The sequence below is a fragment of the Musa acuminata genome, chromosome BXJ2-6 (assembly GCF_036884655.1).
Source record: "Musa acuminata AAA Group cultivar baxijiao chromosome BXJ2-6, Cavendish_Baxijiao_AAA, whole genome shotgun sequence".
In the NCBI taxonomy this organism is placed as follows: Eukaryota; Viridiplantae; Streptophyta; class Magnoliopsida; order Zingiberales; family Musaceae; genus Musa; species Musa acuminata.
In genome coordinates, this window is record NC_088343.1 from 11595112 (window position 1) to 11622170 (window position 27059).

General features: G+C 40.5%; 3 protein-coding genes and 1 pseudogene across 7 annotated transcripts; 1 reads left to right on the forward strand and 3 right to left on the reverse strand.

Annotated features, from left to right (window-relative positions):
* Positions 1-8308: 8308 nt before the first annotated feature.
* On the reverse strand, positions 8309-16815 carry LOC103987804 (protein SEEDLING PLASTID DEVELOPMENT 1). Of its 4 annotated transcripts, XM_065112654.1 has the most exons (12): positions 16355-16815; positions 16052-16266; positions 14312-14462; positions 12951-13142; positions 12174-12336; positions 11806-12050; positions 9987-10163; positions 9794-9916; positions 9346-9675; positions 9029-9158; positions 8808-8918; positions 8309-8587 (listed from the first exon to the last, which is right to left on the reverse strand). In XM_065112654.1, exons 1-9 carry the CDS (start codon positions 16766-16768, stop codon positions 9361-9363), a joined length of 1995 nt encoding a protein of 664 aa, XP_064968726.1. In that variant the 5' UTR covers positions 16769-16815; the 3' UTR covers positions 8309-8587; positions 8808-8918; positions 9029-9158; positions 9346-9360. The 4 variants fall into 4 exon arrangements, with proteins under 4 accessions (XP_064968726.1, XP_064968725.1, XP_064968729.1 ...); XM_065112653.1 differs by lacking the exon at positions 9029-9158; XM_065112657.1 differs by lacking the exons at positions 9029-9158; positions 9794-9916; positions 9987-10163.
* A 967-nt stretch (positions 16816-17782) lies between these two features.
* LOC135614842 (transcription factor TCP4-like) lies at positions 17783-19722 on the forward strand (annotated as a pseudogene).
* A 95-nt stretch (positions 19723-19817) lies between these two features.
* Positions 19818-21889, reverse strand: LOC135614843 (protein IQ-DOMAIN 9-like). 2 transcript variants are annotated; one of them, XM_065112658.1, is made up of 6 exons: positions 21514-21889; positions 21171-21293; positions 20948-21091; positions 20647-20874; positions 20391-20504; positions 19818-20317 (listed from the first exon to the last, which is right to left on the reverse strand). In XM_065112658.1, exons 2-6 carry the CDS (start codon positions 21243-21245, stop codon positions 19994-19996), a joined length of 885 nt encoding a protein of 294 aa, XP_064968730.1. In that variant the 5' UTR covers positions 21246-21293; positions 21514-21889; the 3' UTR covers positions 19818-19993. The 2 variants fall into 2 exon arrangements, with proteins under 2 accessions (XP_064968730.1, XP_064968731.1); XM_065112659.1 differs by lacking the exon at positions 21514-21889 and having other exon boundaries at positions 20948-21110; positions 21171-21275.
* Positions 21890-23421: 1532 nt separating this feature from the next.
* On the reverse strand, positions 23422-27035 carry LOC135614845 (prefoldin subunit 6-like). Its single transcript, XM_065112661.1, has 5 exons — positions 26870-27035; positions 26715-26785; positions 26470-26594; positions 26277-26337; positions 23422-23808 (listed from the first exon to the last, which is right to left on the reverse strand). Exons 1-5 carry the CDS (start codon positions 26949-26951, stop codon positions 23752-23754), a joined length of 396 nt encoding a protein of 131 aa, XP_064968733.1. The 5' UTR covers positions 26952-27035; the 3' UTR covers positions 23422-23751.
* Between the last annotated feature and the right edge of the window lie 24 nt (positions 27036-27059).

The following is a 27059-nucleotide window of genomic DNA, read 5'->3' on the forward strand; positions in this document are numbered from 1 at the left end:
TGGCTCAAGAATAGCATATCTTCATCACATAGGATGGATCTCCTCAAAAGAGAATTCTAGGTCTCACGGAGTGGATATCGTAGGAAAGTACCTTAGAGAGGGTAAACTGTAGATCAACACCGTTAGGATTGTAGAGTTTGCTGCAAGGATTCTCCACATAAAATTTGGGCCGAAACTGACAACGTTTGGCCACCGATCGTCAAGCAGAAAACTCAGAAACCTAATCTTTCTCTCTCTTTTCTCAGCACGCCGTCGCTGCACGCTCACTGTACACACTGCCCTCTCACTCAATTTTGCCTTTGCCCTTTCTCTCTTAATTTCTTTGATTTGGGCTGATGGCCCAAATTTGTCCAAGCCCACATATGGGCTGGACCCAACAATTCTCCCCCTCCAGCTCATATGGTGGGCTGTACCAAGCCCGCTCTTCGCCTACATGCTTCAAGCTTCTCCTTAGGCAAAGACTTTGTCAACATATCTGAACCATTCTCATTGGTATGCACCTTTTCCAACTGTAATTCTTTCATCTCAAGCACATCACGAATCCAATGATATCTCACATCAATATGCTTGGATCTAGAATGATATGTTGAATTCTTGGAGAGGTGAATGGCGCTCTGACTGTCACAGTAAACAGTATATACTTCCTGTTTCAAGCCCAATTCCTGTAGAAACTTTTTCATCCATAAAGTTTCCTTACAGGCTTCAGTAACTGCTATGTATTCTGCTTCTGTGGTTGATATAGCAACACACTTCTGTAACTTAGACTGCCAAGAGACTGCTCCTCCTGCAAATGTCATCAAGAATCCCGAAGTGGACTTCCTGGAATCAGTATCACCTGCCATGTCTGCATCTGTGTAGCCTTCTAACACAGGTTCATCACTGCCAAAACATAAACACAACCTGAAAGTACCTCTTAGATATCTTAATATCCATTTCACTGCGGCCCAATGTTCCTTTCCAGGATTTGAGAGAAATCGGCTAACAACTCCAACTGCATGAGCTATATCTGGCCTAGTACAAACCATAGCATACATCAAACTATCTACTGCAGATGAGTAAGGCACTCTGGACATTTCTTCTTTTTCTTTCTCACTTGTAGGACATTGTTTCGAACTCAGTTTGAAATGACATGCAAGTGGAGAACAAACTGCTTTGGCTTTACTCATATTGAATCTTTCAAGAACCTTTTCAATGTAGGTCTCCTGAGATAGCCAAATCTTCATTTTCTTCCTATCACGAAGAATCTTCATGCCAAGTATTTGTTTCACCGATCCTAAGTCTTTCATGGCAAAAGACTTACTTAGCTCTCTTTTAAGCTTTCCAATTTTTCCAACATCATGGCCAACAATCAGCATATCATCAACATATAGCAGTAAAATAATAAAATCATCATCTGAAAATTTCTTCATAAACACACAATGATCATATGTGGTTCTATCATACTCTTGGCTCATCATAAAGGAATCAAACTTCTTGTACCACTGTATAGGTGCCTGTTTGAGTCCATATAAGCTTTCTTAAGCTTACATACCATATTTTCTTTTCCCTTGACTTTGAAACCTTCTGGTTGCTCCATGTAAATTTCTTCTTCTAAGTCACCATGAAGAAATGCTGTTTTTACATCAAGTTGCTCAACTTCTAAATTCAAACGGGCAGCCAAACCAAGAACAACTCGAATAGAGGATATTTTCACAACCGGAGAAAATATTTCTTCAAAGTCAATACCTTTCTTCTGACTGAATCCTTTCACAACTAGTCGTGTCTTGTATCTCTGTTGTGAGCTATTGCTTTCAGTCTTCAATTTGTAAACCCACTTATTCTTGAGAGCTTTCTTCTCTTTAGGCAACTTTACCAAGTCATAGGTGTGGTTCTCAAGCAAGGATCTTATCTCTTCTTGCATGGCATTAACCCACTCACTCTTATTCTAGCTTCTTGGTAAGTTTTTGGCTCTCCCTCGTCAGTAAGCATAACATACTCATGTGGAGGATATCTGGTAGAGGGTTGTCGCTCTCTAGTGTATCTTCTCAATGGAATCTCAACTGGTGGTGGAGTTGCCTGTTCAGTTGGTTCAGCATCATCAACTGTTGTGAGCTATTGCTTTCGGTCTTCAATTTGTAAACCCACTTATTCTTGAGAGCTTTCTTCTCTTTAGGCAACTTTACCAAGTCATAGGTGTGGTTCTCAAGCAAGGATCTCATCTCTTCTTGCATGATATTAACCCACTCACTCTTATTCTCATGTAGAATAGCTTCTTGGTAAGTTTCTGGCTCTCCCCCGTCAGTAAGCATAACATACTCATGTGGAGGATATCTAGTAGAGGGTTGTCGCTCTCTAGTGGATCTTCTCAATGGAATCTCAACTGGTGGTGGAGGTGCCTGTTCAGTTGGTTCAGCATCATCAACTGTAGGTGTATCATCACTTACATTCTCACCATGATCTTCTTGTTCATCTCCCCCATGATCATCATGAACTACAGGTGAAGGAACTGGACCCAAACTCCAAGGAATATAAACAGAGGTTTCTGGCTTCTCAACATTATCACCATCATCAAACAATTGGTCTTCAAGAAACACAACATCTCTGCTTCTAATAATCTTCTTATTCACTGGATCCCATAATCTGTACCCAAACTCTTCATGACCATATCCCAAGAAGATACATGTTTTTGCCTTATTATCAAGCTTGAACCTCTCATCTTTGGGAATATGCACAAATGCTTTACACCCAAAGACTCTCAAATGATTATAAGATATATCTTTTCCTCTCCAGACTCTCTCTGGAACATCACCTTGCAGAGGAACTGATGGAGAAAGATTTATCAGGTCAACTGTAGTTCTCATAGCCTCCCCCCAAAATGACTTCGGTAACTTGGCATGAGAAAGCATACACCTAATCCTTTCTTCAATGGTTCTGTTCATCCTTTCTGCCACACCGTTCTGCTGAGGAGTTTTAGGAACTGTTTTCTCAAGCCTGATACCATGGAACCTGCAATAATTCTCAAAAGGACCCCTATACTCGCCACCATTATCTGATCGAACACACTTTAGCTTTTTGCCAGTTTCCCTTTCAACATTAACATGAAACTCCTTGAAAACATCGAGTACCTAGTCTTTAGATTTCAAAGCAAAAGCCCAAACTTTTCTAAAATGGTCATCAATAAAAGTAACAAAATAAAGAGCACATCCAAGAGTTCTAGTTTGCATAGTACAAACATCAGTATGAACTAAATCAATAACATCAGATCTTCTAGATGATGGATATGTCTGAAATGGAACTCTATGTGTTTTTCCAGCTAAGCAATGATCACAAGATTTAAGAGATGTATCTTGCAACTCTGGTAAGAATTGCTTTCTAGCAAGAGTTTGAAGTCCCTTCTCGCTGATATGTCCAAGCCTCTTATGCCAAAGATCTATACTTTCACCTTTTCGAATTGCATTAATCTCTCCTTTGTGTAGCTTAGCTTCCATGATATAAAAAGAGTTAATCTTCTTTTCTTTTGCCACAATTAGAGAACCTTTAGTGAGTTTCCATTTACTTTCACCAAAATAATGTGCAAAGCCCTCATCATCAAGTCTACCTGTAAATATCAAGTTAAGACGAATATCTGGAACATGCCTTACATCTTTGAGTATTAATTTGCTCCCACTACTGGTCTCCAAGCAAATATCTCCAATACCCACAATCTTAGATGTACCATTGTTTCCCATTCTGACATTACCAAAATCACCGACAGTGTAAGATCTAAAGAAATCACCATGAGAAGTAACATGAAATGAAGCACCAGAGTCAATTACCTAGTTACTATCTTGAGCTACAAGACTGACACAACCTTCATCACAAACAATAGTGATATTACCTTCAGCAGCAACTGTATTGGTCTCTTTTTCATTTTTCTTCATTTCATTCTGTTCTCGCTTCCAAAACCTACACTCTTTCTTCATGTGACCTGGCCTATTACAGTGAAAACATTTGATATCTCTTCTAGACTTGGATCTTCCTCTATAACCATATGGATTTCTGCTATGACTTCTTCCACGTCTTTCTTGTTTTTCAGTAACAAATGCCCTAGAAGAAGATTCACCCTGTTCTTTCCTTCTGGCATCTTCATTTAGCAAACTGTCTTTAACCATATCTATGGTTAGAGTCCCCTTTGGCGTGGAGTTACAAATAGTCACTACATACGTTTCCCAACTTTCTGGTAAAGAGCTGAGAAGTAATAATCCATGCATCTCATCATCTATATTCATTTTCATAGCAACCAACTTGTTTGCAAGACTCTGAAATAGGCTTATGTGCTCAACAATGTTACCACCACCATCTTTATACTTCAAATTTACAAGCCTTCTGAGGAGAGAAATTCTATTTCCCATTGTCTTTTTCGCAAAGAGATTTTCTAACCTTTGCCAAACAACATCAGCTCTGATTTCATCTGAAATATGCTCATGCAAGTTTATATCCATCCATCTTCTAATATAGGCAATAGCTTTTCTATGTTGAACTTCCCATTCTTCATCGTCCATAGTAGAAGGTTTATCTTTAACCTTGATAGGCTTATATAAATCTTTGCAATAGAGCAAATCTTCCATCAGACGTCTCCAAGTGGAATAATTTGATGAGTTCAATTTAATCATACCATCTGACTCCATTTCAATCACACAAGAAAACTAGCACCAAACAACCTGATGCTCTGATACCACTTGTTAGGAAGAAACATGTTAATGGGAAATAATTCTTTTCCCTCTTTGTGTATCAAAATAGGTTCCTCATCAAAATATAAACTTGATATCAAAATGCTAATATCAATCAGCACAGCATAAACAATAGAGCAATAAATCAATCACACAGTGAGACCAAATCTTTTTAACATGAAAAACCCAATGTGGGAAAAACCACGGGACCGTAGTCCACCTTAAACTTCCACTATCAATAATAATGATAACAGGTTTACAATAGGTCTTCTCTAGAATAACTAGAGGATCAAAATAACATCAAGATCATAGATCTTGGCTCAAGAATAGCATATCTTCATCACATAGGATGGATCTCCTCAAAAGAGAATTCTAGGTCTCACGGAGTGGATATCGTAGGAAAGTATCTTAGAGAGGGTAAACTATAGATCAACACCATTAGGATTGTAGAGTTTACTGCAAGGATTCTCCACATAAAATTTGGGCCGAAACTGACAATGTTTGGCCACCGATCGTCAAGCAGAAAACTCAGAAACCTAATCTTTCTCTCTCTCTTTTCTCTGCACGCGGCTGCACGCTCACTGTGCACACTGCCCTCTCACTCAATTTTGCCTTTGCCCTTTCTCTCTTGATTTCTTTGATTTGGGCTGATGGCCCAAATTTGTCCAAGCGCACATCTAGGCGGGACCCAACATAAAGTACTTAATGATTAGAGAAGATGAGTCCAGAAATATATAATGTCAATTAATTACTTGAGTTTTACTGTATTGATTGCTGATTCATTCACTTAGACTTACAGTCTAAAGTATTTTGAAAGAACATATTCGGATTTGTGAGCAACCCATAAAGGATATGGTGATGCATGTTTGAGTGAATACTATAATTGACATTCTTACTTACGTACTTAAAGTTATTTGTTTCTGCTATCCTGTTCACAATTATGTATATACATATTATGGTTGAATGTGATGATAGGATTGACTTGACAAGACAAATTATAGGGGTCATTTTGGACTATATTAGGAAAGGCTAACAGTATTATGGTACATAGAAGGAAGTGTGACACTGATGACATACAACCGCTATGACTCATATTGTTAGTTAGACTTAATATAGTATTATTATTATTGTTGGACTTATTGGTCTATTTTCTAAAATTCACGCGCGTGTATATAGTTTTTTCAAAAATTTCAGAATCCAATTGAGTCAAATTATTTTTAAATAAATTTTGTTTATTTATTTTTAATTTTTAAATATTTTTGTATCTTACCAATTATTGGGTCAAGTGAGAGAATATTAGATTATGTGACCCTATTTAATTAGTTTAATTAGGTAAGATATATTATAGATATTATTGTATTCTGATTATGGTTATTGGTTAGTAGAAAAGAAATCCAGAGGAACTCTCATAATAACTTATCCTAGACCCTCTACTCTCGCCTATAAATAGACAGGACCTTTAGGGGCTAAGGGTATCATCTGTGTGTATCTGAGTGCATCAATGTGCATCAGAATGTCTGAGGTTTTTTCTCTCAATCTCCCTCTCCTATAATCCCCTAATCCCTAATCGATCAATCTAGGTGGTCTTGTGAAAAAATAGGAAGAGAGGAGAAGGATCTAGTTCTCCTTACAGATCCTTGCAAATTGATATTTCATATCTCAAGATGAAGCGCTCGTAGATCAGATAAGATTTATTTTTCTGAACAACAAGAAAAAGGTATGCATCGTAATATTGTTAGATCCAATTTATTTGATTTCAATCTTGGCATAAAATTTTTTTCGCATTACAGATAGCATGATTACAAATTTTATGCTAACAGGATCAACTACATAGCACCAAGATATTCTCAAATATTGATCTTCATAATAGATACTATCAAATTCATATAAGGCGTAAAGACAAATGGAAACTACATTTGCTTATATAAATAATTAGTTATGCTATTTAATTTGCTCAATCATATCAATGATGGTTAGTTATTCAAAAGTAACAAGCTATGCATTCCGATAATATCCTTATGAAACAAATTAGTCAAGATTTACATGCAAGAAGACTCAGTAGACATTTCAAACGTGACAAAACAATAGTAAGCATTGAAGAGAGGTGCTTTCGGCTACAATTAAAAAGGACTGTTGATAATTTTATAAGAAAATATTTGACTTGTCAAATTATAAAGGGACAGTCATAAAATTGATTTATTTATGTCATTACTACTTTCAAAAGATATTCTGGAGGATTTATCTATGGATTTTATATTATGATTGCTAAAAATTTAAAGGCGAGTTGATTTTGTGTTTGTGGCTATAGATTGATTCTCCAAGATGGCTCATTTCATACTATATTAAAAATTTTCAGATACAAATCATATTATTAGACTATTCCTTCGAGAAGTCATGTGTCGGTACTAAAATCAATTACTTCTAAACAAATTTTAAATTTATATCTTATTTTTTACTAATATTATAGAAAAAATTTAACATAAGTTTGAATTTTAGCAACACAACTCGCCCACAAACTAATGACATAGGTAACTAATAAAACTATAGAAAACTTAATTCGTTGTATTTATAGTAACAAAGTAAGATAATGGGATTTCAGCACAAGCTGAATTTACTTATAACAACAGAATTAATAGTTCTATCAAAGTATCACCAATCTCTTTTATTCATAATAAAGTGTCGAAGCATGCTTTAAATTTAATTTGCCTTCCAAAGACTCATAAAATGAGTAAAGTAGCTAACAATATGATTGAGCTAGTACAATAAACCTAAGTTAAAGTGAAGAAGTTAAAAGTGAAGAAATTAGAAGCTACTAATGTGGAAGCAAAGGAGAGAAGACATTCGAAGGAGATATGATTATGTTATACTTACAAAAAAAGAGATTTTTCATAGACATAACAAATTAAGGCACAAGAAATATGGTCCCCATAAGGTTTTAAAGAAAATTAATAACAATGCCTATATTATTAATTTACCAAATGATTAGGGTATTTTAAATACCTTCAATATTACATACTTATATAAATAATTTCTAAATAAGAAACCATTATATGCATGCATAAACTAGAAGATGAGTTTTTTCTCAGGCGGAGGGAATTAATGCAAAGCATTATTTGAAAAGACTATTTTCAAATAGCCTAAAATTGCTCGCTTATCATTTTTACTTATCTCACACTATTAAATTTTATGTTTCTTTTAATTATCTCATATTATTAAATAATTATTTTTTAAAATATAAAATTAATATAAATAAAGGTCTATATAAAATTATCAAAATATAATATCTTTTAGTATTGAAAATATTTTTATTTACTATAAAAAGTTAATTTCTCTCGTCCGCTCTATAAGATCAGTTTACTCATACCATTTCTAATAATAATATTTTTTATTTCATTTTCGATCTACGTCACAGCCCTCTTCTAGTGCTGGAAGTTGAATTCAGTGTCCACTCCATGTCCAACTTCTACTACTTTGAAACCTTCACTAGTGCGACAATCAAGTGTTCAAAAAGTTTCTGCACTTTAGATGCCACCCAAACTTTCCTATGATATTTTATCCATCTTGTTTGTGGCCTCTGATGCAGACTCGACCAGAATCCTACTAAATGTCATTACCGACCATTACGAAGAATGTGGCAGATGCACTCAATTTTAAAAGCTGGAATTCTGATTGGCAGCTCATGCAGCGGACTTAGAACACTGGGGGAGGGGAGGAAAAAAAATAAAAAGGGATAAAATCTAAAGAAAAATTATTCACATGACAGGTATTTGCAAGCAACGTAGAGGTTTTGCCAAAGTAATCTCCCCTGCGCAATTGGTGCAAGAGATTGGGCATCGTTGGTGTCCACGCACAACTTCCACATCCTGAAATGATCTGAAGATAAGTAGTGTCGACTTTGTCTGCATGAGTCAGTAAAGTGGGCTTAGCTATTCGATCAATAAAAGAAAGATCCATCGAAGTCATAAACTACAGAGCGACGTCAATTTGAAGAAAAGAGGCACAATCACAAGTCATAATCAGATCAGCAAACCATACTCAAGACGCAGACAGACGCCCTGTGGTCCACAAGAAGATGAAATTAAGAGTTGGAAAGGTGTACGAGCAACAAGTAATACCAACCTCGTGCTGATGTTGTAGTTGTCCTGCAGCACTACTTCCCACGAGCTTTATTACTTTATCGAAGCAGACAAGAGATCCGACGTACATCTAAACAGGCCACCGGAGGGTTGCCTGTATGACGTATCAACAGATCAACAAGTTTGAATTGTCAGCAATATGGAACAGAAACAAATGAACACTTGTAAATTACATGATGCCCAAGGATTCATCAAAATGCTCACAAACAAAAGGGAGGCAGAACTGTTGCCTGCACAAACTCAAAAGTAGAATGTTGTTTGGTGGTGGCACGACCAAAGGCCACGTACGGAAATGATTTCATTCAACCGGGATTTCCTTCTCAAGAATACATCCCTTGAGATCAAGCATTAAAAAAAAAAAAATCCCTTCAGCTTTAAAAGGTTCAAGATTCTTTTCTTTTTTTTTCTTGTTTATCACAATTAATAACTCATATCTAAACAAATTGGGGAACAAGATGGCAATTTATGGAGAAAGGCTATATATTCTGTAGCGAATGAAAGAATAGTGAAAAGTTATGCACCTCGACGAAAGACTGCTACCATTCAGGGAGGAGAGGCAGTCTAGGTATCCCACTTTGTGAACTCTCTGTATCACTGAAACTTCTTAATTCGTCGAGCTCAATATTCTCATCAACAACTTGACCAACGGATTTCTTTTCTCCAATGCCAGCCAGGAGGGGAAGGGGAAAGATTCTTAGATAAACACCAGGCTCTTGGCCCACCATCTCCCACTTGAGTTTGTACTTCTTGATCAGGTCTATCTGAACTGGAATGATATGTGGTGGTCTTGGGAGAAGCTGTACGGACTTCCCTTGTGGAATCACAATTTGTTCGATAGCCAGTCTTGCTTCCTGAAAACAGAAAACTAGTATGATGGTGTTCAGGATTGTAGTGCATGCGTGTTGACTGACTCAAAAGAAGCTGTATTTGGAGGAAATATATAATAGAAATTTCAAAAAAAAAAAAAACCTCTAGAGCATCAACCATCTCTGATGAAGTTGCTTCGTGTTCTGCTTTATGATATTTGGATACATTGGCATGTTCATTAACAAGGGCACCTACAGCCTTTGTAATCTGTACCAAAGAGGTTGACTACAAGACACAAGCATCCATGAGACACAAGCCAACATGGAAAATAAGTTTACCATAATCTTGTACCTACCTTTGTGACAAAGATTGGAATGTCGCGAGACTTGGCAACTGCCTGAATTTGGGAGTTCTTTTTGAGTTTGGAGGATAAGGCAAGAAATGCATCTGCTTCACTTATATTATCAGTTATCTCAATCATTTCATCAATTCCCAACTGTTTTAGTGCTTGTAAGATGCTTGATTCCATGATCTAGAACAACTGTTCAACCAGTTAGTTCAAAATTGAACTATTTCTAAATATGTCTTAGATACAGACAACAAATTTATCAAAATCAGACTTGGGAACAACTACTACTTACATGTAACAACTGTATATACAAGCATTCAAACAGATGCACACCTCCAACCACTGCTTGCATATTTGATTTTGGCTGCTATTTTCATGCATTTACAATTGTAGGCAACCAAATACCCCTAAAAGCTTATCATATGGTACCATATCCATGTCAGACATTGGCACTTGTAAAGGACTGGCACAATTTTAGGCGCTCCACAACATAATGTGACACGTGTCACCTAAACTTATGGGTATTTTACTTACTGTGATGTTGAAATTATAATTAATGTTTGGTAAATAGGTTTCAAGTATTCATATACATGGTTGTTACTCATGCAAATGACTGTTATCTTTATAAGTTGCACCAAATGATGATCTTCACCTGAATTCATGATTATATATAAATTTACTACACTCGCTGATTCCCGTTTGCGTGTTTTGTTGTCTCACTGTCACTGTCAAAACATCTGTTGACGTGTCTGTAACATGTCACATCCTAGTCATGCTTGACAGGTCGAATTCTTGTCGAAACTCAAAGTGATAGCAAAATATGCAAACAGTTGTAGCCAAAAAAAATTGTCTATGATATAATACTAGCATATATGCCAGTGTTATATGCAAGGAGAAAAGCCAAATGTGGCTCTAGAACACGGCTCTTTAAATACGACACGGTCCTATAGAGATTTGAGAAAATAATTTATGGCTAAATATTGTCTTTATCAACCACGTTGTAGAATACTCTGGCCAAGACATTCGCTACTAAAGAAACTCCTGACAGGATGGTTCTTGGATAGGACTTTCCTCTCATCCAAGAAGGTCCATCCGATAGCCTATTCCCATTGAAACAAAAGATCCGAAGTGTTGAGGCAAATTGTTTAAGAAATTGTTTCTTTATTCACTTCAGGTTATTCCCCTTTCTATGAGCACTATTCAGTTTGCAATTATAGCATTCTGACCATTGCCAACTGTGGTCATAATTCATGAATCACAAAACCAGCACAGATACATGTCGCACAAAGGCATTCCTTAATTAACATATTATATTCAGTTAGTAAATGTATATAACTTAAAACCTTTTTTGGTGACTTGTATACAAATTAAAACAATGAACGTCAGTTTCATGGTTTTTGTAACTCTCATCGTGATCAGAGTTCACCAAACACCATATCCTAGAAAATGGCATCCATTACTTGATTATTTAGATAGATACATATATTTGTTGATAAACAAAGAGATGCTGAATATAATTAGGACTATCAGCGAGACATAGATTTGTTTATGAGTAATGAAGGATTCAGCATGCATGATATTCAACTTGGTTATTGAAAAATCATGGTGTATGTAATTTAAGGGAAAAATAGCTTGCTTAGAGATTTCTGCAGGATGACTGGTGCCATCAAAATCAACCTAGTGCTACAATTTCAAATGATAAAAACAATTTAAATAATGAGCATATTTTATAAGTCGGTAAAAACAGTCAAAGAATAAGAACCACAAAAAGTAGAACATAAAGCAATTGAGTCAAAGAGACAGAATGTGTACCAGTGATCCTTACCCCATAAACAAAGAGGTGGAAATCTCTTCCAACTTTATGAGATATATCAAGCTCTTTTTCCTTAAATTCAATAGCAGGCATGTTGTTGCACAACTTTTGACTAGGAATTAGAAGATCATTCTCGACCTTGCTTTCTTCTTCCTTCAAAGTGAAAATATCGCCAAGAGATTCCTTCTGCAAAGGAAGGGTTTCAACTGTCGACTCTTCGATGTCCATCTTGCGAATTTCAAAATTTGGAGACCGGCCTATGTGAAAACAAAGAAAATAATCACAGGATATTGAACAAGTGAAAAAACAAAGAAAGTGTTTTTTCCTTTTAAAAACAAAATGGCCCAGTTGAGAGAACCACAAGTGTGACTTCTGACAACCTGCTAGAAGAGCATCCACTGTGGCTTCTAAACTACGATGGACTCGTACTTCAGTCTTTGAGACAATCTCTGCACCAAATGTAAATGTTGAAGGTCCTTTTCGCTCCAGGACAGTCTTCTGGACACCTCTTCTGCTAGCCTCTTCATCACCTAAAGTAACACTCTCAAGGACAAAAATCACCACAAGAAGTTAGTCTAAAAAAGTCAGCCTAACTAAGAAATATCATTAACAAAACATATCTGTCTGGCTAGTATGCTAATAAATTGAGGAGGACAATTTTGTAAGTGAAGAACTAGAAGCACATAGAGAAGAGGTAAGTAGACAGATTAGAGAAATAACAGAACTTACAGAGGAGACACACCAAGGTCCTTGGCCAAATAAAAATTTATCTATCACTCATTAAATTAAATTAATCACAAGAAACTATAAGGCCAGAATAAAGGGATAACTTTTCCTGGAACAATTCATAGTCACAAAAATACATAAGGAACTTCTAAGACTCTTCAAATCAAGACCTAATTGCTAAACAAATATCCTAAATCATAAAAGGAAAAAAGGTGGCCAAATGTATGAGGCTCCTGTTAATACAGGATTTGGCAAGATCTGGTACACCTGTTTCAGCAACTTAGATAATTAGTCCATGTCCTTTAAAGATGTTTGAGCAAAGCAAATGTGGAGACTAAAACAGCAAGCTTCTGTTACTTTATGACCTTAATTATTTATTTTTTGGGTAAACATAAAAGCTATTGACGGAGATTGGAAGGGAAAAGGCATACTTGTATTCCCCCCACAAGCATCTCTAAAGAAGGATTCATGATCAAATTCTCTATTGTTACTCCATGAGCAGTGGCAACAAGCTGGATACCACGTTGTGCAATGGTACTAGCAGCTACCGCTTCTAGCTTAGTTCCAATTTCATCGATCACAATTACTTGTGGCATATGGTTTTCTACTGCTTCGATCAACACCTGGTTGCCATGGAGACGAACAAATACTTATTAGTATCAACCTTAATACATATGATTAAGACTCAAATTCTAAACTAAGACATGAACTTATAGAGATTAAGAAAGAACAAATACTTATTAGTTTTCAACTCAAAGGAACATCATGAAACAAGTTGAAATCATAATTGGCCAACCATAAATAGACCAAGACCTTTAGTTGTCAACAATTTTCTAATAATACTCCTCTTTCTAAGTGAATGGCAAAATATATGCTTTGATTTTAACTTTTGGTGTATGCATCTTAATCTTGAATATGAAACCCAAATACACTCATCAAAGCCAACAACATTAATAATATAAAATAATTTTGAAATTTGATGAAAGAGCTTCATTTTTTTCTTAGATTATTAGCTGAATTTTAACTTAGATTGTTTGTTCATGAGAAATGTTATCAGGTTTCTCATTAAAATATTAACCATCTAGGCCTTCTGTTTTCCTAATGATGCTTCTCCTTCAAGCTCATAACAGTAAGATTTGTTTTTCACATGGTTCGCATTATTAATCTGTACCGGTATATCAACCAGTTGTCGGTACAGTACATACCGAGTTGTACCAAGCAAATCAACACATGGTACACTAGGGTTTATAGATGTACTGTCTGTATCGGTCCTCTGTCAGACTGGTACATACCACCCGTATCGAGCGGTACATTTCGGTATGTCAAACCTTAGTTTTTCATGATAGTATTAAAAAACCACCGCCAACACAATCCTGATCAGGATTGAATTGAAGTCCTAATTTCTTGGTTTTCAGATGGTTCCAATACTTCCTATTCAGGTTAAACCATGCAGATCAACTGATTGCAACAAATCTTTCTTTTGTTTTTCTTTTTTCCTTCTAATTAAATAGAAGTTCAAACATGATTCACATGGCTGTGGCATCCTCTGCAACAAAAGAAAAATAATTATAAAAAACTGCTACAAACACTAATAAAAAATCAGTATGTTTATTTACTTCATCTTCAATAAACGATACAGATTATACAACAAATAACATTGACAATGGAAGATATCAACAAAAAGGTGTTGATCCATATTAAGAGAAGCATATTAAGGCCTACAAAAAGCTACTCGTACTAAAATTTGCAACTGTACATGAAACATGCACTGCCACTAGTGAAATTAGTAGACCTTGTGTTGCATGTCAGGGTAGGGCACTTGCAACCTACGGGCACTCCCTATCCCAGCATGAGGAATGTCACCATCTCCACCTATCTCATTGGAGGTGTCAACGATCATGACCCGTTTCTTGTAATCATCTGCAAGCATCCTTGCTATTTCTCTGTTAAAGTCAGTCAGGTAGATGATAAGTACCCAAAAAACACCAATGCTTTTGTGCAACTTCCATGAAAATTTCAATCTGTGGCATACCAACAGATTCTTAGGCTTTACAAAAGAAATTATGTTTGTTGACATGAATTTGGGGCTGTACGGTCTATAAGTTCACATACAACATATTCAATCATTTTGTAATCTTGAAGAACAATTTTCTTTAACTAATGCCTTATCTTGGTTATAATGGACTTCAACTAGCTTTGGAAGAAGGTAAGATTAATAATAAGAGTTTGTCTTCTCGGATCAAATATATATATCTCATTTAATTAGTGAGCTAATTCAACACCTATGGTTACCATCCATCTCTTCCCCCTATCTTCTCCCATCACCCCTTCCAGAATGTGATTCGAACCAGACAGCGACACCGTCTGAAACTAACCACAATAGTTGGGATGCAATTTGAGGTAGGCCATAAGCAACTTGTTGAACATAATAACTGATCATTTAGATCCATATACTCATAATATAGTAAGTATCCTCATCGTCTCCATCAATTAGCCACCTTCTGAAGATGTCAATCAGCAACAGATCGATGATGGCCAGAGATTGGAATAGCTATGTTTAGACTTTAAAGGAAAGGAAAACAAACCAGAAGTGACAAAACACAGAAAAATAATATCAAACACCTCTGACCATGGCCTGCTATTGGCAGGCTGCAATAGTGGTGCAGACAACAGGTGACAACGTGCCATGGCTACATCTAATCCCCATCAGTTGATAACACCACAACTCCACAAGCTAGTGGCTACATCTAAGCCCCATCAGTTGACTACACCACCAGCTTGTGGTGGAAAAAAAGAGTCCCAGCGTGCAACCACAATGGCAGCAGCAATGATGTCATCGGCCACAAATGGTGTCAGCTTATGTCCTTTAGGTGTTTGAATTTGAAAAGAATAAGGAAAAGAAGCATTGATTCTTTTCATCAAAAAAATATTGTGTCTTCTTCATAAACTAAAAACAAGTCACCTAAATAGATTGTCAAATCCCATTGGATCTTTTTCTTTTTTTGCTTCAACAGATCCTCTTATCTAGTTTTCTTCCTCTCTAGGAGTCCAAAATCCAAATACAACAAAAGCAGACATGCTAGAACTCCAAAATTCTTTGATAAGAAGAACCTAAAAATTATGGTGACTTAATAACCTTTCCCAACTAAAGTAGACTCTAATCTCAACAAGCCATCTTTAATACAAGGATAAAAAGAAGTTTTGATATCTCAACCATTTGGAGTTGACTATATGGATCAGTTCCCACCACTGAGCTCTTTTTTAGGTTAATATCAAAATTAGAAAGGTCATTTCAATCCAACGAACTAAACAAACTACAAACTCAACGTAGACCTAAATTATTCAGATCATTTGAATCAGATTGCATTGATTCTTTAGAACTTCGATTAGTTTTCACGGTAATGCTTCACTTCCTAAAGTCAGCCATTTGGTGTCCATAACATGATTTCTGGAACCCTAGCGTTCTATACTAAGAGAAACAAGACCTGCTCTACCTAATTGCATATGAGTCGGAAATAGATGAATGTGAAACCTGATGACTGTGGTCTTGCCGACTCCTGGAGGACCTATAAGTAACAGTGAACCCCCATCCTTCACCAAATCACGCAGCAGATTGGCACTGCCGGTGACTGATCGGCCAACCCGGCAAGTGAGTCCAACGATGGAGCCCTTCCGGTTCCTGATGGCGCTAATCCGGTGCAACGTCCGACTGATGCCCGCCCGATTATCCGCGGCAAAGTCGCCCACCTGACACCGAAAGAATCATTCCCATGACATCGGTTCTTGACCCACTTGCTTCTTGATTCTTTCTTGGGGAAATGGAGGAGAGGGCAACCTGGGAGGCGGCGTGGTGGAGGTCCTGGGAGGAGATGGGGCAGTCGGAGAGAAAGAAGTCGCCGGAGGGGAAGCGGGCAAGGGGCCGCCGGCCCAGGTCCATGACGATCTCGACGAGGCGGCGGACCTCCGGATGGGCCTCCGCCCGCCTCCGCATCTCCAGCGGGAGGAGGACCAGAAGACGGCGCAGCTCCTCATCGAACCCGTCGTATTGGTCGGCGACGTCGTCGCCGGCGGTGGGAGGGGGAAGACGGCGCGGCCGGCGCGGCGGCGTAGAGAAAAGGGGCAACGGCGCGGGGAGGCTACGGGACGGGAGCCGGAGGGAGAAGAATGAGAGGAACGGCGGGAGGGAGCCGCGGGTGCGGGCTAGGGCGGCGACGGAGGACAGGTGCGGATTTGGGCGGAGCAGCAGCATCGGACGGTTCGAGGCCTTTGCTTCGACTTGTGATCTGCGTAGCGGTGGGAGGCCCAAGAAAAATAAAAGAAACACGGAAACGCAACCTCTGGTTTTTGTAATAATTGTAAGCCGTCTGATCTCTGACGGACGGTCGTCGCACCATGAGGCTTGAAAGCTTATAAACGGGATTGCGAGCCAATGTTGAGTCCAACTCTACTCGACAGATCGCACCAAGGGATCACCGGTTCCGGAACCTTACGCTTCGATTCCATGCTTCCTTCTGCAGCTCGTACATTGGCCACGAAGAACCTCAACGGAGGAGCCCAAAGCGACCTCACGCACCGTTGCCGCCGCCCACACCTCCAAACAACATCAAAGTGCATGCCTCTCTGTCGTCGTCACCCTCCTCCTTCCCGTGCAGAACTTTGGACAGCACAACCTACCTACTGCTCCCTGCAACGAGTAATTGCCTATGTGACGGTCCAATCACCACAGAGACGTAGGTCTGTAACGATGCAGAGCATCCGTCGAGTGGAAGCTCCCCAAGAGTACCGTCTCGGTGGTCTAACAATTACTAGGGGTCCGGCACTTGAAGATGAACTCGCTTAGACACGATTGGCTATGAATGGGACTCGGATGACGATTATTAATCATATAACACACACATCGATCCTCCTCTGCTCCCATCAGTCCCCCCTCCACTCATCTTCTAGATGGATTTGCATGGGATGTGGGGAGACACATTATTATATGTGTGTGAGATTTCGTCATCAAGCTTTGGATATGACCTCTCCGAGAGTTGACAGAAAGCAAGCTTACGAAGAAAGAAATGGCGCTGTCGAGACAGATTGGGTGATTAACGTAATGGTCTGCTCTTTATGCCTGGAATGTCGCTGCCTGGTCGTGTAACCAAAGCCAGCAGCAGTTTACACTAGGGGTAGCTCAAAAGACCATGGTGGGAGAAAGGTGACGTCTCTTTCGGCAAAGCAATAAAGGAGCGAGATAACGAAAGCTGTAAGTGTCATCGTCTGAAAGGTAGGATAGGATTGAACAGAGACGAAGATGCTCTTGTGAGATGATATTTTGTGGCTTTGTTCGTCTTTCCAACGGGAGCTCATGTTGCTGCTGAGATTGGAGGTTTGTCTTCTAGGAGATAGGTTCACCTTGATCTTTTGATCTCTCATGCCTGCTTGTCCTTGGCAACCTCTCCCTCCTGTTGCCCATCTGTGTCACCGCGTCCTTGTGCTTCTGTTCTTCGTCCTTCAGACACTGTGTCGACAGCGGTGTGTGCGGTGTTGGTCGACTGAAAGCTCGAGTTTTGGTCTCGGCGATGTAATTGAGAGACTCGGTGGCCAAGACTTCTCGAAGAGGAAGTAAGACGGAAGAAACTACCGCTGCCAGCATCACGTGCAGACCACCACCAGCAGGAGCAGCAGGAAGTGGAGCGGAAGATCGCGTCCTCATCGGTTGCCACGGCTTCGACTTCCAAGGATGCCCATCTTTCGGAGAAGATGGGGGAGGGCCAAAACCACCACGGAGGCCTCGGCTTCCGCCAACTTGCTGTCCATGACCGCCACCAGCAGCGGCGGGCGCAGCCCCGCTCGGGATTTGAAAGGCTGAGGGGCGGCGGCGGGGAGATTTTGGAGGTCCATGGGGGTAGCATTGTGCGGTCCACCGGCCGGAAAGACTGCCACAGCAAGGTGTGCACCGCCAAGGGCCCCCGCGACCGCCGTGTCCGCCTCTCCGCGCACACTGCTATCCAGTTCTACGACGTGCAGGACCGCCTTGGGTACGACCGCCCAAGCAAGGCCGTCGATTGGCTCATGAAGAACGCTAAGGCCGCCATTGACCAGCTCGCCGAGGTCCCAGCCTGGACCGCCACCTCCACCTTGACCGCTGCCATTACCTCCACATCCCGTGTACCTCCACCATCCAATCAATCCCCGGTTGCTGAACCAAGTGTCAGTAGTGCCTTCAGCTTTGGCGGTGGTGACGGTGGCGGCGGCGGTAGTGGGAGTAATTGTCTTCTCCAGCCATCGTTGTACTCCGATGCCATTGCCGATACCATGAAGTCCTTCATCCCGATGGCTGCTACTGGCACCGCTACTTCACCATCCTCCAGCTCTCCGATCCGCGTCCAGAACTACCCGCCGGGACTCCTGCCGCGATCCACCACCCAAACTCAAGACCTCTGCCTCTCCCTCCAATCATTCCAAGATCCGATCTTTCACCAGAACCCAACTCCGTCCGCTCATAATTCTCTACTCGCTGGCTCCGCCCGCTTGGGTTTTGACCACCCCGACTCTGCCAGTTGGGCCGAACACAAGCAGCGAATGGCTCCATGGAATGGAGCGGAGACGAGCGACGGTGTTGGCCATGGAGGATTTCCTTTCTGCGTTCCACCACCACAGGCGGTGCCGACGCACTCGGTGCTCTGCCCGAGCCAGTTATTCTCTCAGAGGGGGCCCCTTCAGTCCAGTAACTCGCCTTCAGTCCGTAGCTGGGCAGAACCCATGGCGGCCAACGCCGAGATCCAGATGCATCCGGCGCTACAACACTCTGTTTCTTCCTCTACATCCCAGCACGGGTTCAGGGCGTAGAGGAGCATGGCGGCATCTCCAACAAGCTGCGCTCTGTTTCCTCTGCTTCTCGCCATCGATGCAGTGGAATGAAACAACTAGACCATCTCCAATTACTACAGCTGAAAATTTGCGATCTTTGCGTTATCCATAGGACTGTTTCGAGGCAGAAGGTGAAGACGAGCAACAACATTGCCTACATCTGCTGGAAATCCGTGTCTTCGGTCTGTTCTTTTCTTCTCTCTGTTTCTTGTCTATTGGTTCCTCTGCCTTGTTAGTCTCAGTTATCGTCGTCTTTGTCGTTGTGATGATCTGTTGTCACCTGGTAATGACAATAGATTGGTTCTGTTCTGTCCAACAGTTAATGAATAACCTTTGATTGGAAGTGCAAAAGGAGCAGCATTCATGACTGCCCCCATTCCATTTTACGATACCGAGGACAGGTCTCTTTCTCTGTTCTTGGTATAGAACACGGCACGGACAAGAAATAGCATCCAACCTTAACGCTGCTTCACATGGAGTCAAAATGCATATTACACAGTTCCGTAGTCTACACATACAAAGGCAGAATGGCCTCTTATTCTGCACATCAAACGGAAAAGAATCCCACAGACTTTGCTGCCACTCGTGTTTGCATTCATTGGCTATCGAATGACGGTGAAGCTTACGGCTGCTGTTCTTGCTTCGTCGCTTTTGTACTCCTGGTTCTCGGGCGAGCAGAGCTTGCAACGTTGGTGGTGTTCGACTCCTTGCTCGCTGCTGCTTCTTCGGATGGCTTAGATGGCTTCTTCGTGGATCCTTGTGCTTTCTGACCTGAAAGGCTGGCGTTCTTACCTGCTTTGCTGGCTGTCTTGGCCATGGAATGAGATGAAGGCCTGGTCTCCCACGGGCGAGCAGCAATCCACCTGTCCACCCAACTCCACTCCCAGTTGCCTTTTGCGAGCTCGTACACGAATGGCCCTTGGCTCACCCCAGAGTTCACCCTCCACTACAGGTGCAGGACAAGTGCGTTAGTCCTACAGCCATGCTTGCCTTCAGCAAGATCCTCTTCAACAACAAACCTGGTGGGAGAAGGCATACGCCATGGCTCGCTCCCGCTTGACTGCTGCTTCTTCCCTTTGTTGTATCCTGGCAACGATTTCTTCCTTCGTCTCGGAGCCTCCGTTCCATTCCAACTGTGAGGAACTCGAGATGATGAGATTATTATGTTTTTCTAGATGTGACGCAGAGGTCTGGGATTTCTTGGTCAACTATTTTAGCTGCTATCAATCATTCATCCCTGAAAGAAAGGAACAAACATAGGGATATGAACTTTACCGCAAGATCATGAAGCTTGGCCTCAAGTTTCGACCGGTTGTCATGTTTCTTCTGCCTGAAGCGGCCTTCTGCCACCATATTAGCACGTCGGGCTCTGATTTCTGCTTGCATTTTGCTCCAGGACTGGACATGGCTCCAAGTGTTTGATGCCTGCTTCTGTACAGAATTGCGATGGGTAAAGGCTTGCAATCTTTGGACTCTCTTCAGACTACGGAAAGCTTTCCTTGCCTGCAAAATGGTATGCCGTGATCGATGTCCACACCGATAAGATTCCTGTAAATTGGTATGAAAACTAGCATGCCTTGAATCCTCGGAAAGCAGTTTGGATTCGAGTAGCAGCAATATCCTCAGAAGCCATGCCATCAGCACCACCAAATAATTTACCGGGATCTTTACGAGACTGACCCTTCAACTCGAACCCATTGGATTGCTGGTTGGACGAACCCTGTTAACAGCAAGAAGTCCTGAAGAACAACATCATTATCTACTTAGAAACATCACCTTGGGATCTATTGTTTACTTACCGAAAGTTTCTTTGCCCCATCTTGCTTTGCTTTCTTCCGATTAATTATCGTCTTTAACCAATCCCCAGAGCCCATCCTCTTGAATGCACTCCAATTTTAGCTCTAAAGCTTCCAACAGAAGTCCTGGAAGAAAATTATCAGTGTTATTATAGTAAGAAACTTTGATTAAGGTGCGTCAATGCAAGATAAGAACCATGTCATGCCAATATGAGAAGAGTATGATCGACTCTGTTGTCATGACAGAGGATTTATAGGGGCAAGGGACAATCAAATAAATCAAAGCCATGAATGAAGCACAAGGCCACAGATCAAACAAGAACGGAGAACATGTGGATCACAATACCCTTAATCAGAAATCCCTTGCGATAGAAGAAGGTCGCACCCACGCAAAGAGAACAAGTTCCACAAAAGTGTAGGGGAGGATGAGAAGGTTGAAGATGACGAGGAGCTTTCGGGATAGGAGGAGGAGTCACTTTGGCAGCAGATACAAGTCGCCAGGGTGAACCAATGCAGATAATAATATGCGGCAAGGGAAGGGAAACAGCGGGTGGGGTAGAGGTTGAGAGCAAACGCCATGGCCCAGCACAGCAGCAGCAGGAAGTCCTCTCTCTCTCTCTCTCTCTCTCGCTCGCTCGCTCGCTCGCGTCTGTTGACCTCCATTTCCTCCCTTCTTTCGGAAGGGCGCCACCTTCTCATGGATCCAAAGATCTCGACGGGAGTACAGCCGCCGACACCCACTTCAATCATTGCCGCGGAAGGTGGTGGTTGTTGTTGGACTGAGGAACCCGACGAAGGGAAACAGAGACAGGACAACCACCATGCAGCTGCGTCTCCGTGGCTGACGACGCTCTTTGGTTGATTGGTTCACATCATACTATTGTCTTCGATCCCCAAAGCAAACTTTGATCTGTCAAAACTAAAATAATGTGCATATATATATAGCCAAATGATTAGAGAACATAGGAACGGTGTGGGAAGGGGTGAAGAAGAAGGTTCGGCCGACTGCGTGCCATCAGATTGGCGTTGAGTTGGATAGCAGATGCCGAGCTGTTACAGCACAGATTGGCAGTCGATGGCGCCTCCGAATGCGTGCAAGAACTTTGTTTGTGTCTTTAGGATTCGTGTTCCGCCTCGGAATGCCTTTAGATGCGTGAAATAGTTTTTGCGGTTGCGGTGCTGCCGAGCTATACGCGTGAAGATTAAAGCTCGCCTCCGTTGCGCATTGAGATGCGTGCAAAGAAGTTTTGTAAAGATACTGAATCATTATATTGTTTTGTGGCACGAAATTAATGAGGATTAAATGATCAATACATGTCTTCATTAATAAGATAGATTTACGTTCATTAATTTTTTAAAAAAGTTAATATAAAATATGATTATCAAATTAATAAAAATTAAAAATAATCCCGATAGGTTCGAACCCACGGTCTCCATTAAACTTGAAATCTTACACGCATTAATTCGAACCCACCACCAGAACAAGGCGCCGAGGCGGCCACCGCCCGGTGGATGCTCTCGCCTTCGACACCCAACCACTCGGAGGACTCCATGTATGCAACCAATGAATGCTCCGAAGGAGGAGGAAGATTGATGCAATCTACAAGCGGATTGAGAGAGCGCTCAATCACATTTAAAACAGCACCTCTCCTCTACCATGCTGCACTGATCGGCCAGTGGAGCAGACACGCTTCCCTGCATGTTTGGAACGTGGAAACGGAAACGTTTCAGGATCCATGATGTCGTGTGTATCAAAACATATCCTGTAAGTCTTTTGATTTGTTATTTGATATGTTCGCATACCGACTCGTCGCCACCAGAAACATGCGGTCACGTCGTCAACCAGCGTCCCATTGGTAAAAAGTGTTTCCTCCTGCAACTTAAGATGAATACGACGACCAATATATTTAGTTGCTGTTCTCTGTCACCCGATAGGTACAGAGATGAAAGAGAGGAGGGGAATCGGTCATTCACTGAATAATGATCATTTTGTCTGATGTGTAAAATTAGGTGCACTGACACTTACTGATTTCGAACTAGGAGAAGACTTGTTGTTGGTGTTGGACGTGAATTCACCATTTAGGATCCCGATTTCAAGTATTTAGTTGCATATAAACACCCAAGTGCCTCAAAAAAATAAGATATGTAAGCTTCATAAAGTGGAAGGTGCAAATGTGTGGGTTACAAATATCATAGAGAAGTCTTAGCTGACAAGAAAGCATCACGAAACTATGCAAAGTCAAGAAACAAGCAATTGTCTCTGATGAATAGAACGAATATCATATGCATGAAAATGGCGAAGTAGATGAGTTCATATCCAAGAACAAGCTCTTCACTTCCACTAATTACCTCACAGGCTCAAGATTATCTTCTCAAAACCCAACTCCAATAAAATGGGAACTTTGATAATGTTTAACATAGTTGCTATACTAGATTTCAAGAGAAAAACACATTACCACACAGATAAGCACACGAACATGACTTCAGCCTGAAAATTTCTCCATCTGGTGGAGGGTATTTGATATAGGAGAACTACCAGAGTGAAGGTCAAGACAAATCGCCTGACAGTCCCTACATATGGAATCTAGGATTTGGATTTTCCAGCCTGTAGTGAATGAATCCTCTGTTGTAATTTTAAGACCTGCAAAACATATTGACACTGTTATAAAAGATAGTAAACCATCTAGAAGTTTCAAGTGACAGTTTATCCGATGAACTATTCTAAGCAAGCATACACCATCAACTTGGTTCACCATGATCAACTTTGATATACTATGCCAAGTGAGGATGCTATTTCTCATGAGTTTCTCAATTTCATCAAGGCCCCTTTGTGCCGATCAATCATTCAGAGTCCAGAATTGTCTATGAATCGCTTCTAAACAGCCAGGGAGCGTAACAAGTTCTCGAACTTCAGGCCCTCTTTCATTGTGAACAATGTGAAACCCATCAAATTCTGTAATTTGTAAACTTATCAACTACCAAGCATTTATGTAGTGTAATGCTAAATATACATCAATGACCCGAGGCTTGATGTTGCCACTGGTCAGGAATCACATATAGTACAGCAGCAGACCCATATCCAGCAAAACCATACACTAGTGTCAAGCAATCACAACTTTAAATTTTAAATTACATAACTTGGTTTCAAAGTCTTACAGATTGCCGTTGGAAGATGTGCTATGCAAACCAAGATCCTAGTAGCAGGAAACTTTAATACACACAAAGGTACTTCAGAATTTTTGCGAACTGGAAGCTTTCTAGAAATTGCAATCCTTAATATTTGAAATAGTGATTCCTAGTATTAGAATGACAACTTCCATCAATCCATTTCCTGTTATATTAAGAAATATGCCACTATTTCATCTCTACAGTATCTTAGCAAATAGAGATCAGAACTTTTCTGCTTCACATATATGTTATTTGCTTCAAGCTACATAGCGCTGAATACACTGACCCTCAGGCTTCACTGGGATTCCATTGCCATCACCTTTACCATTTGAAGATTGTAGTTCTCAAGCTTCTTTTCAAGAAAATGGATAATAAATGAAGTAAAGGACAACATATGACTCCTGCATAATTTTATTCTGGTCCAGAACATACATGTTTGCTAGAATCAATGGTAAAGGTAACAACAGTCACCTAATAGCTTTCTTTAACCTGGTTGAGCACATGACCCTTATCTTCTTTACCTTGATCTTTTTTCATCCTTACTGCAGCTCCTTTCTGAAGTTCAATCATTTGATACCAACATTTTGATGCTTCTATATATCTTCCAATTAAAACCAAGAATAAATCTTAAACAAACTTGTTTATGTAGGATCTATAGAACACCATCCCCCAAAAACCAAAAATCCAAATACTAAAGTACATTCGATTCTTCTGATAACTCGAAATTTTCATAACCCTTGTTCGCTTCAAGGAGCCTCAGGTTGACCAAATCTGACAACTTTGTGTTCTTATACATCGAAGCCTTTAGAGTTTAGACAATAAGCATCTCAACTATAATGTAGGTACATTGATAGCATGATTGTCTGTGTGCCACATATGAGCTTTGCAGTACATTAACCATCCACGAACAAAAACACTGGCCAGTCCTACAGCCAGAATGGTATGAGGTTTTGCCTGTATACAAAATATGTGCATCACTGGCCAGTTCTCAATTGCAAGCTCAGTGACAGATTGGTGTTTCTCTACCTCATGTTTAACATTACAGGGTACAAATTGTAAGCTTAATGCAACAGTTTTATAAACATCCAAACCGTTCCCCTTAAGCTAGAAGGAAGCAAGCCAACCATATGAATGCTGCTTTACATTACTGTGTGTCTTGACGATATCATAAAACTGATGCCTCGATTTAATTTTATATCCTTAGATTAAATGATTTTTGTGGCATATACATATAACCATCACTCTTTTCCCTCCGAGAACAATGACAATGAGTCCTTATTAACCAATGATAAAAATTCATGGTATAACACATTGCCTTACAAGAGCCAGAACTTCATAGAAACTGATGATGCTATCAATTCTCCGGTCATTTCTTTTGTGATGGACATTCTTTTGCTAAATACTTTTCTTTTCTAGTACGTTTTAATTAATAATTTTAATAACAGCCTCATCAAAGGAAAAAAAAAAAGGAAAAAGCTCAATCTTTAGGATATTTTTCAAAAGAAGGTTTCACTGCGCACCGATCAAGGCAACACAATCTTCTAGCTTACAGAAAAGAAAAGGCCTTTCTTAGGTTTGAAAAGAAATGTACTCTAGAAGACTAGATAACAATCATCTCAAGTAGCTGCAGAGACTGCAGCGTGTTGCAACCTAGGTGGGAAAAACAAACATGTAGCAATTAGTTCTGAATTATTGCTTGCTTCACTTATATCTAAGGGGTGATACTTGTATTCACGGCTTCTAACATATAAGAATCGCAAAAGCTCATACCCTTTAAGGCATTAATATACCACAATATGAGGGAGGCTTTATTTATATGCTGAGCAGAAGCATCTATCACATCAAATAGATTTAAGTAACCTTTTCCAAGTAGTAGAACCACATTTGTAAATCAACCACAAGAAACATGAAGTAATAAATTTAGAGGCAACTGTCACTAACCGATTCCTTCTTGCTGTTCTGCTTGTCCTCCAAATCCTGAAGCGTCCCATCAAGCCGTTTACTGTAATGTGATAGACAGCAAACGATCAAAATAAAGCAAGTGCAACCTTAACGGAACTCAATGAAAAGATTAAGCTGGCCATGCTCGACAGCCAGCAGAAAATTAAGGGCAAAAGGAAATGGTGGAACTCACAGTTCGGCCGAGATGTACTCGATCCTTTTACGCACATTGGCGTTGGCTTCGGCGAGGTCCTGCTTCACGAGCACCGGCCCGATCAGCTTGTACACGTTGGAATTCTCATTCAATAATTCCAGTTCCTTGCATCACCACAACCAATTTATTTTCTTAAACATAACGAGCAAAAGAAAAGCAAAACCCTAGGATGACATAACCAGAAGCAAAATAGAGATTGGGAAACAGGGAAACGGGAAAGAGACCTTAAGGACGAGCTCGTTCTCGCCGAGCTGGATGGTGTACTGCTTCCGGACCTGGTGGTTCTTAGCGATGTCTGCAGCGAAGGACGGAAGAACAGGTGAGTCGGGTCAAATAGGGGATACCAAGAGAGAGAAGAAGGGAGAGAGATGGCATGTGCCTTTTTGTATCTTGCTGAGGGCGTTGGCCTGGTTTTCGAGATCGCGCTGCAGTTCCTTGACGGCCGCCGGAGACGAAGCCATGGAGACAGAGATCAATTCGTCTTCGCCGACTAAGAAGGGCGGACGGGGGAGGCCTTCTTAATGCGAGTGCTACCGCTGGACATACTCTTGATGCTAAACTTTAAGATT

What these genes read in the sequence shown, in the direction of transcription:
- LOC135614845 (XM_065112661.1), bottom strand. Translation starts at nt 26,951, where the DNA reads ATGGCTTCGTCTCCGGCGGCCGTCAAGGAACTGCAGCGCGATCTCGAA. An exon ending in GAGTACATCTCGGCCGAACT is followed by an intron (nt 26,338 to 26,469) that starts GTGAGTTCCACC and finishes ATCACATTACAG; the next exon opens with TAAACGGCTTGATGGGACGC. An exon ending in AGAACAGCAAGAAGGAATCG is followed by an intron (nt 23,809 to 26,276) that starts GTTAGTGACAGT and finishes TATGTTTTGCAG; the next exon opens with GTCTTAAAATTACAACAGAG.
- LOC135614843 (XM_065112658.1), bottom strand. Translation starts at nt 21,245, where the DNA reads ATGGGCTCTGGGGATTGGTTAAAGACGATAATTAATCGGAAGAAAGCA. An exon ending in CTGCTTTCCGAGGATTCAAG is followed by an intron (nt 20,875 to 20,947) that starts GCATGCTAGTTT and finishes ACCATTTTGCAG; the next exon opens with GCAAGGAAAGCTTTCCGTAG. An exon ending in CCAAGCTTCATGATCTTGCG is followed by an intron (nt 20,505 to 20,646) that starts GTAAAGTTCATA and finishes AGTTCCTCACAG; the next exon opens with TTGGAATGGAACGGAGGCTC.
- LOC103987804 (XM_065112653.1), bottom strand. Translation starts at nt 16,768, where the DNA reads ATGCTGCTGCTCCGCCCAAATCCGCACCTGTCCTCCGTCGCCGCCCTA. An exon ending in TCCACCACGCCGCCTCCCAG is followed by an intron (nt 16,267 to 16,354) that starts GTTGCCCTCTCC and finishes TTTCGGTGTCAG; the next exon opens with GTGGGCGACTTTGCCGCGGA. An exon ending in TCCACCTCTTTGTTTATGGG is followed by an intron (nt 10,164 to 11,805) that starts GTAAGGATCACT and finishes CAGTTGTTCTAG; the next exon opens with ATCATGGAATCAAGCATCTT.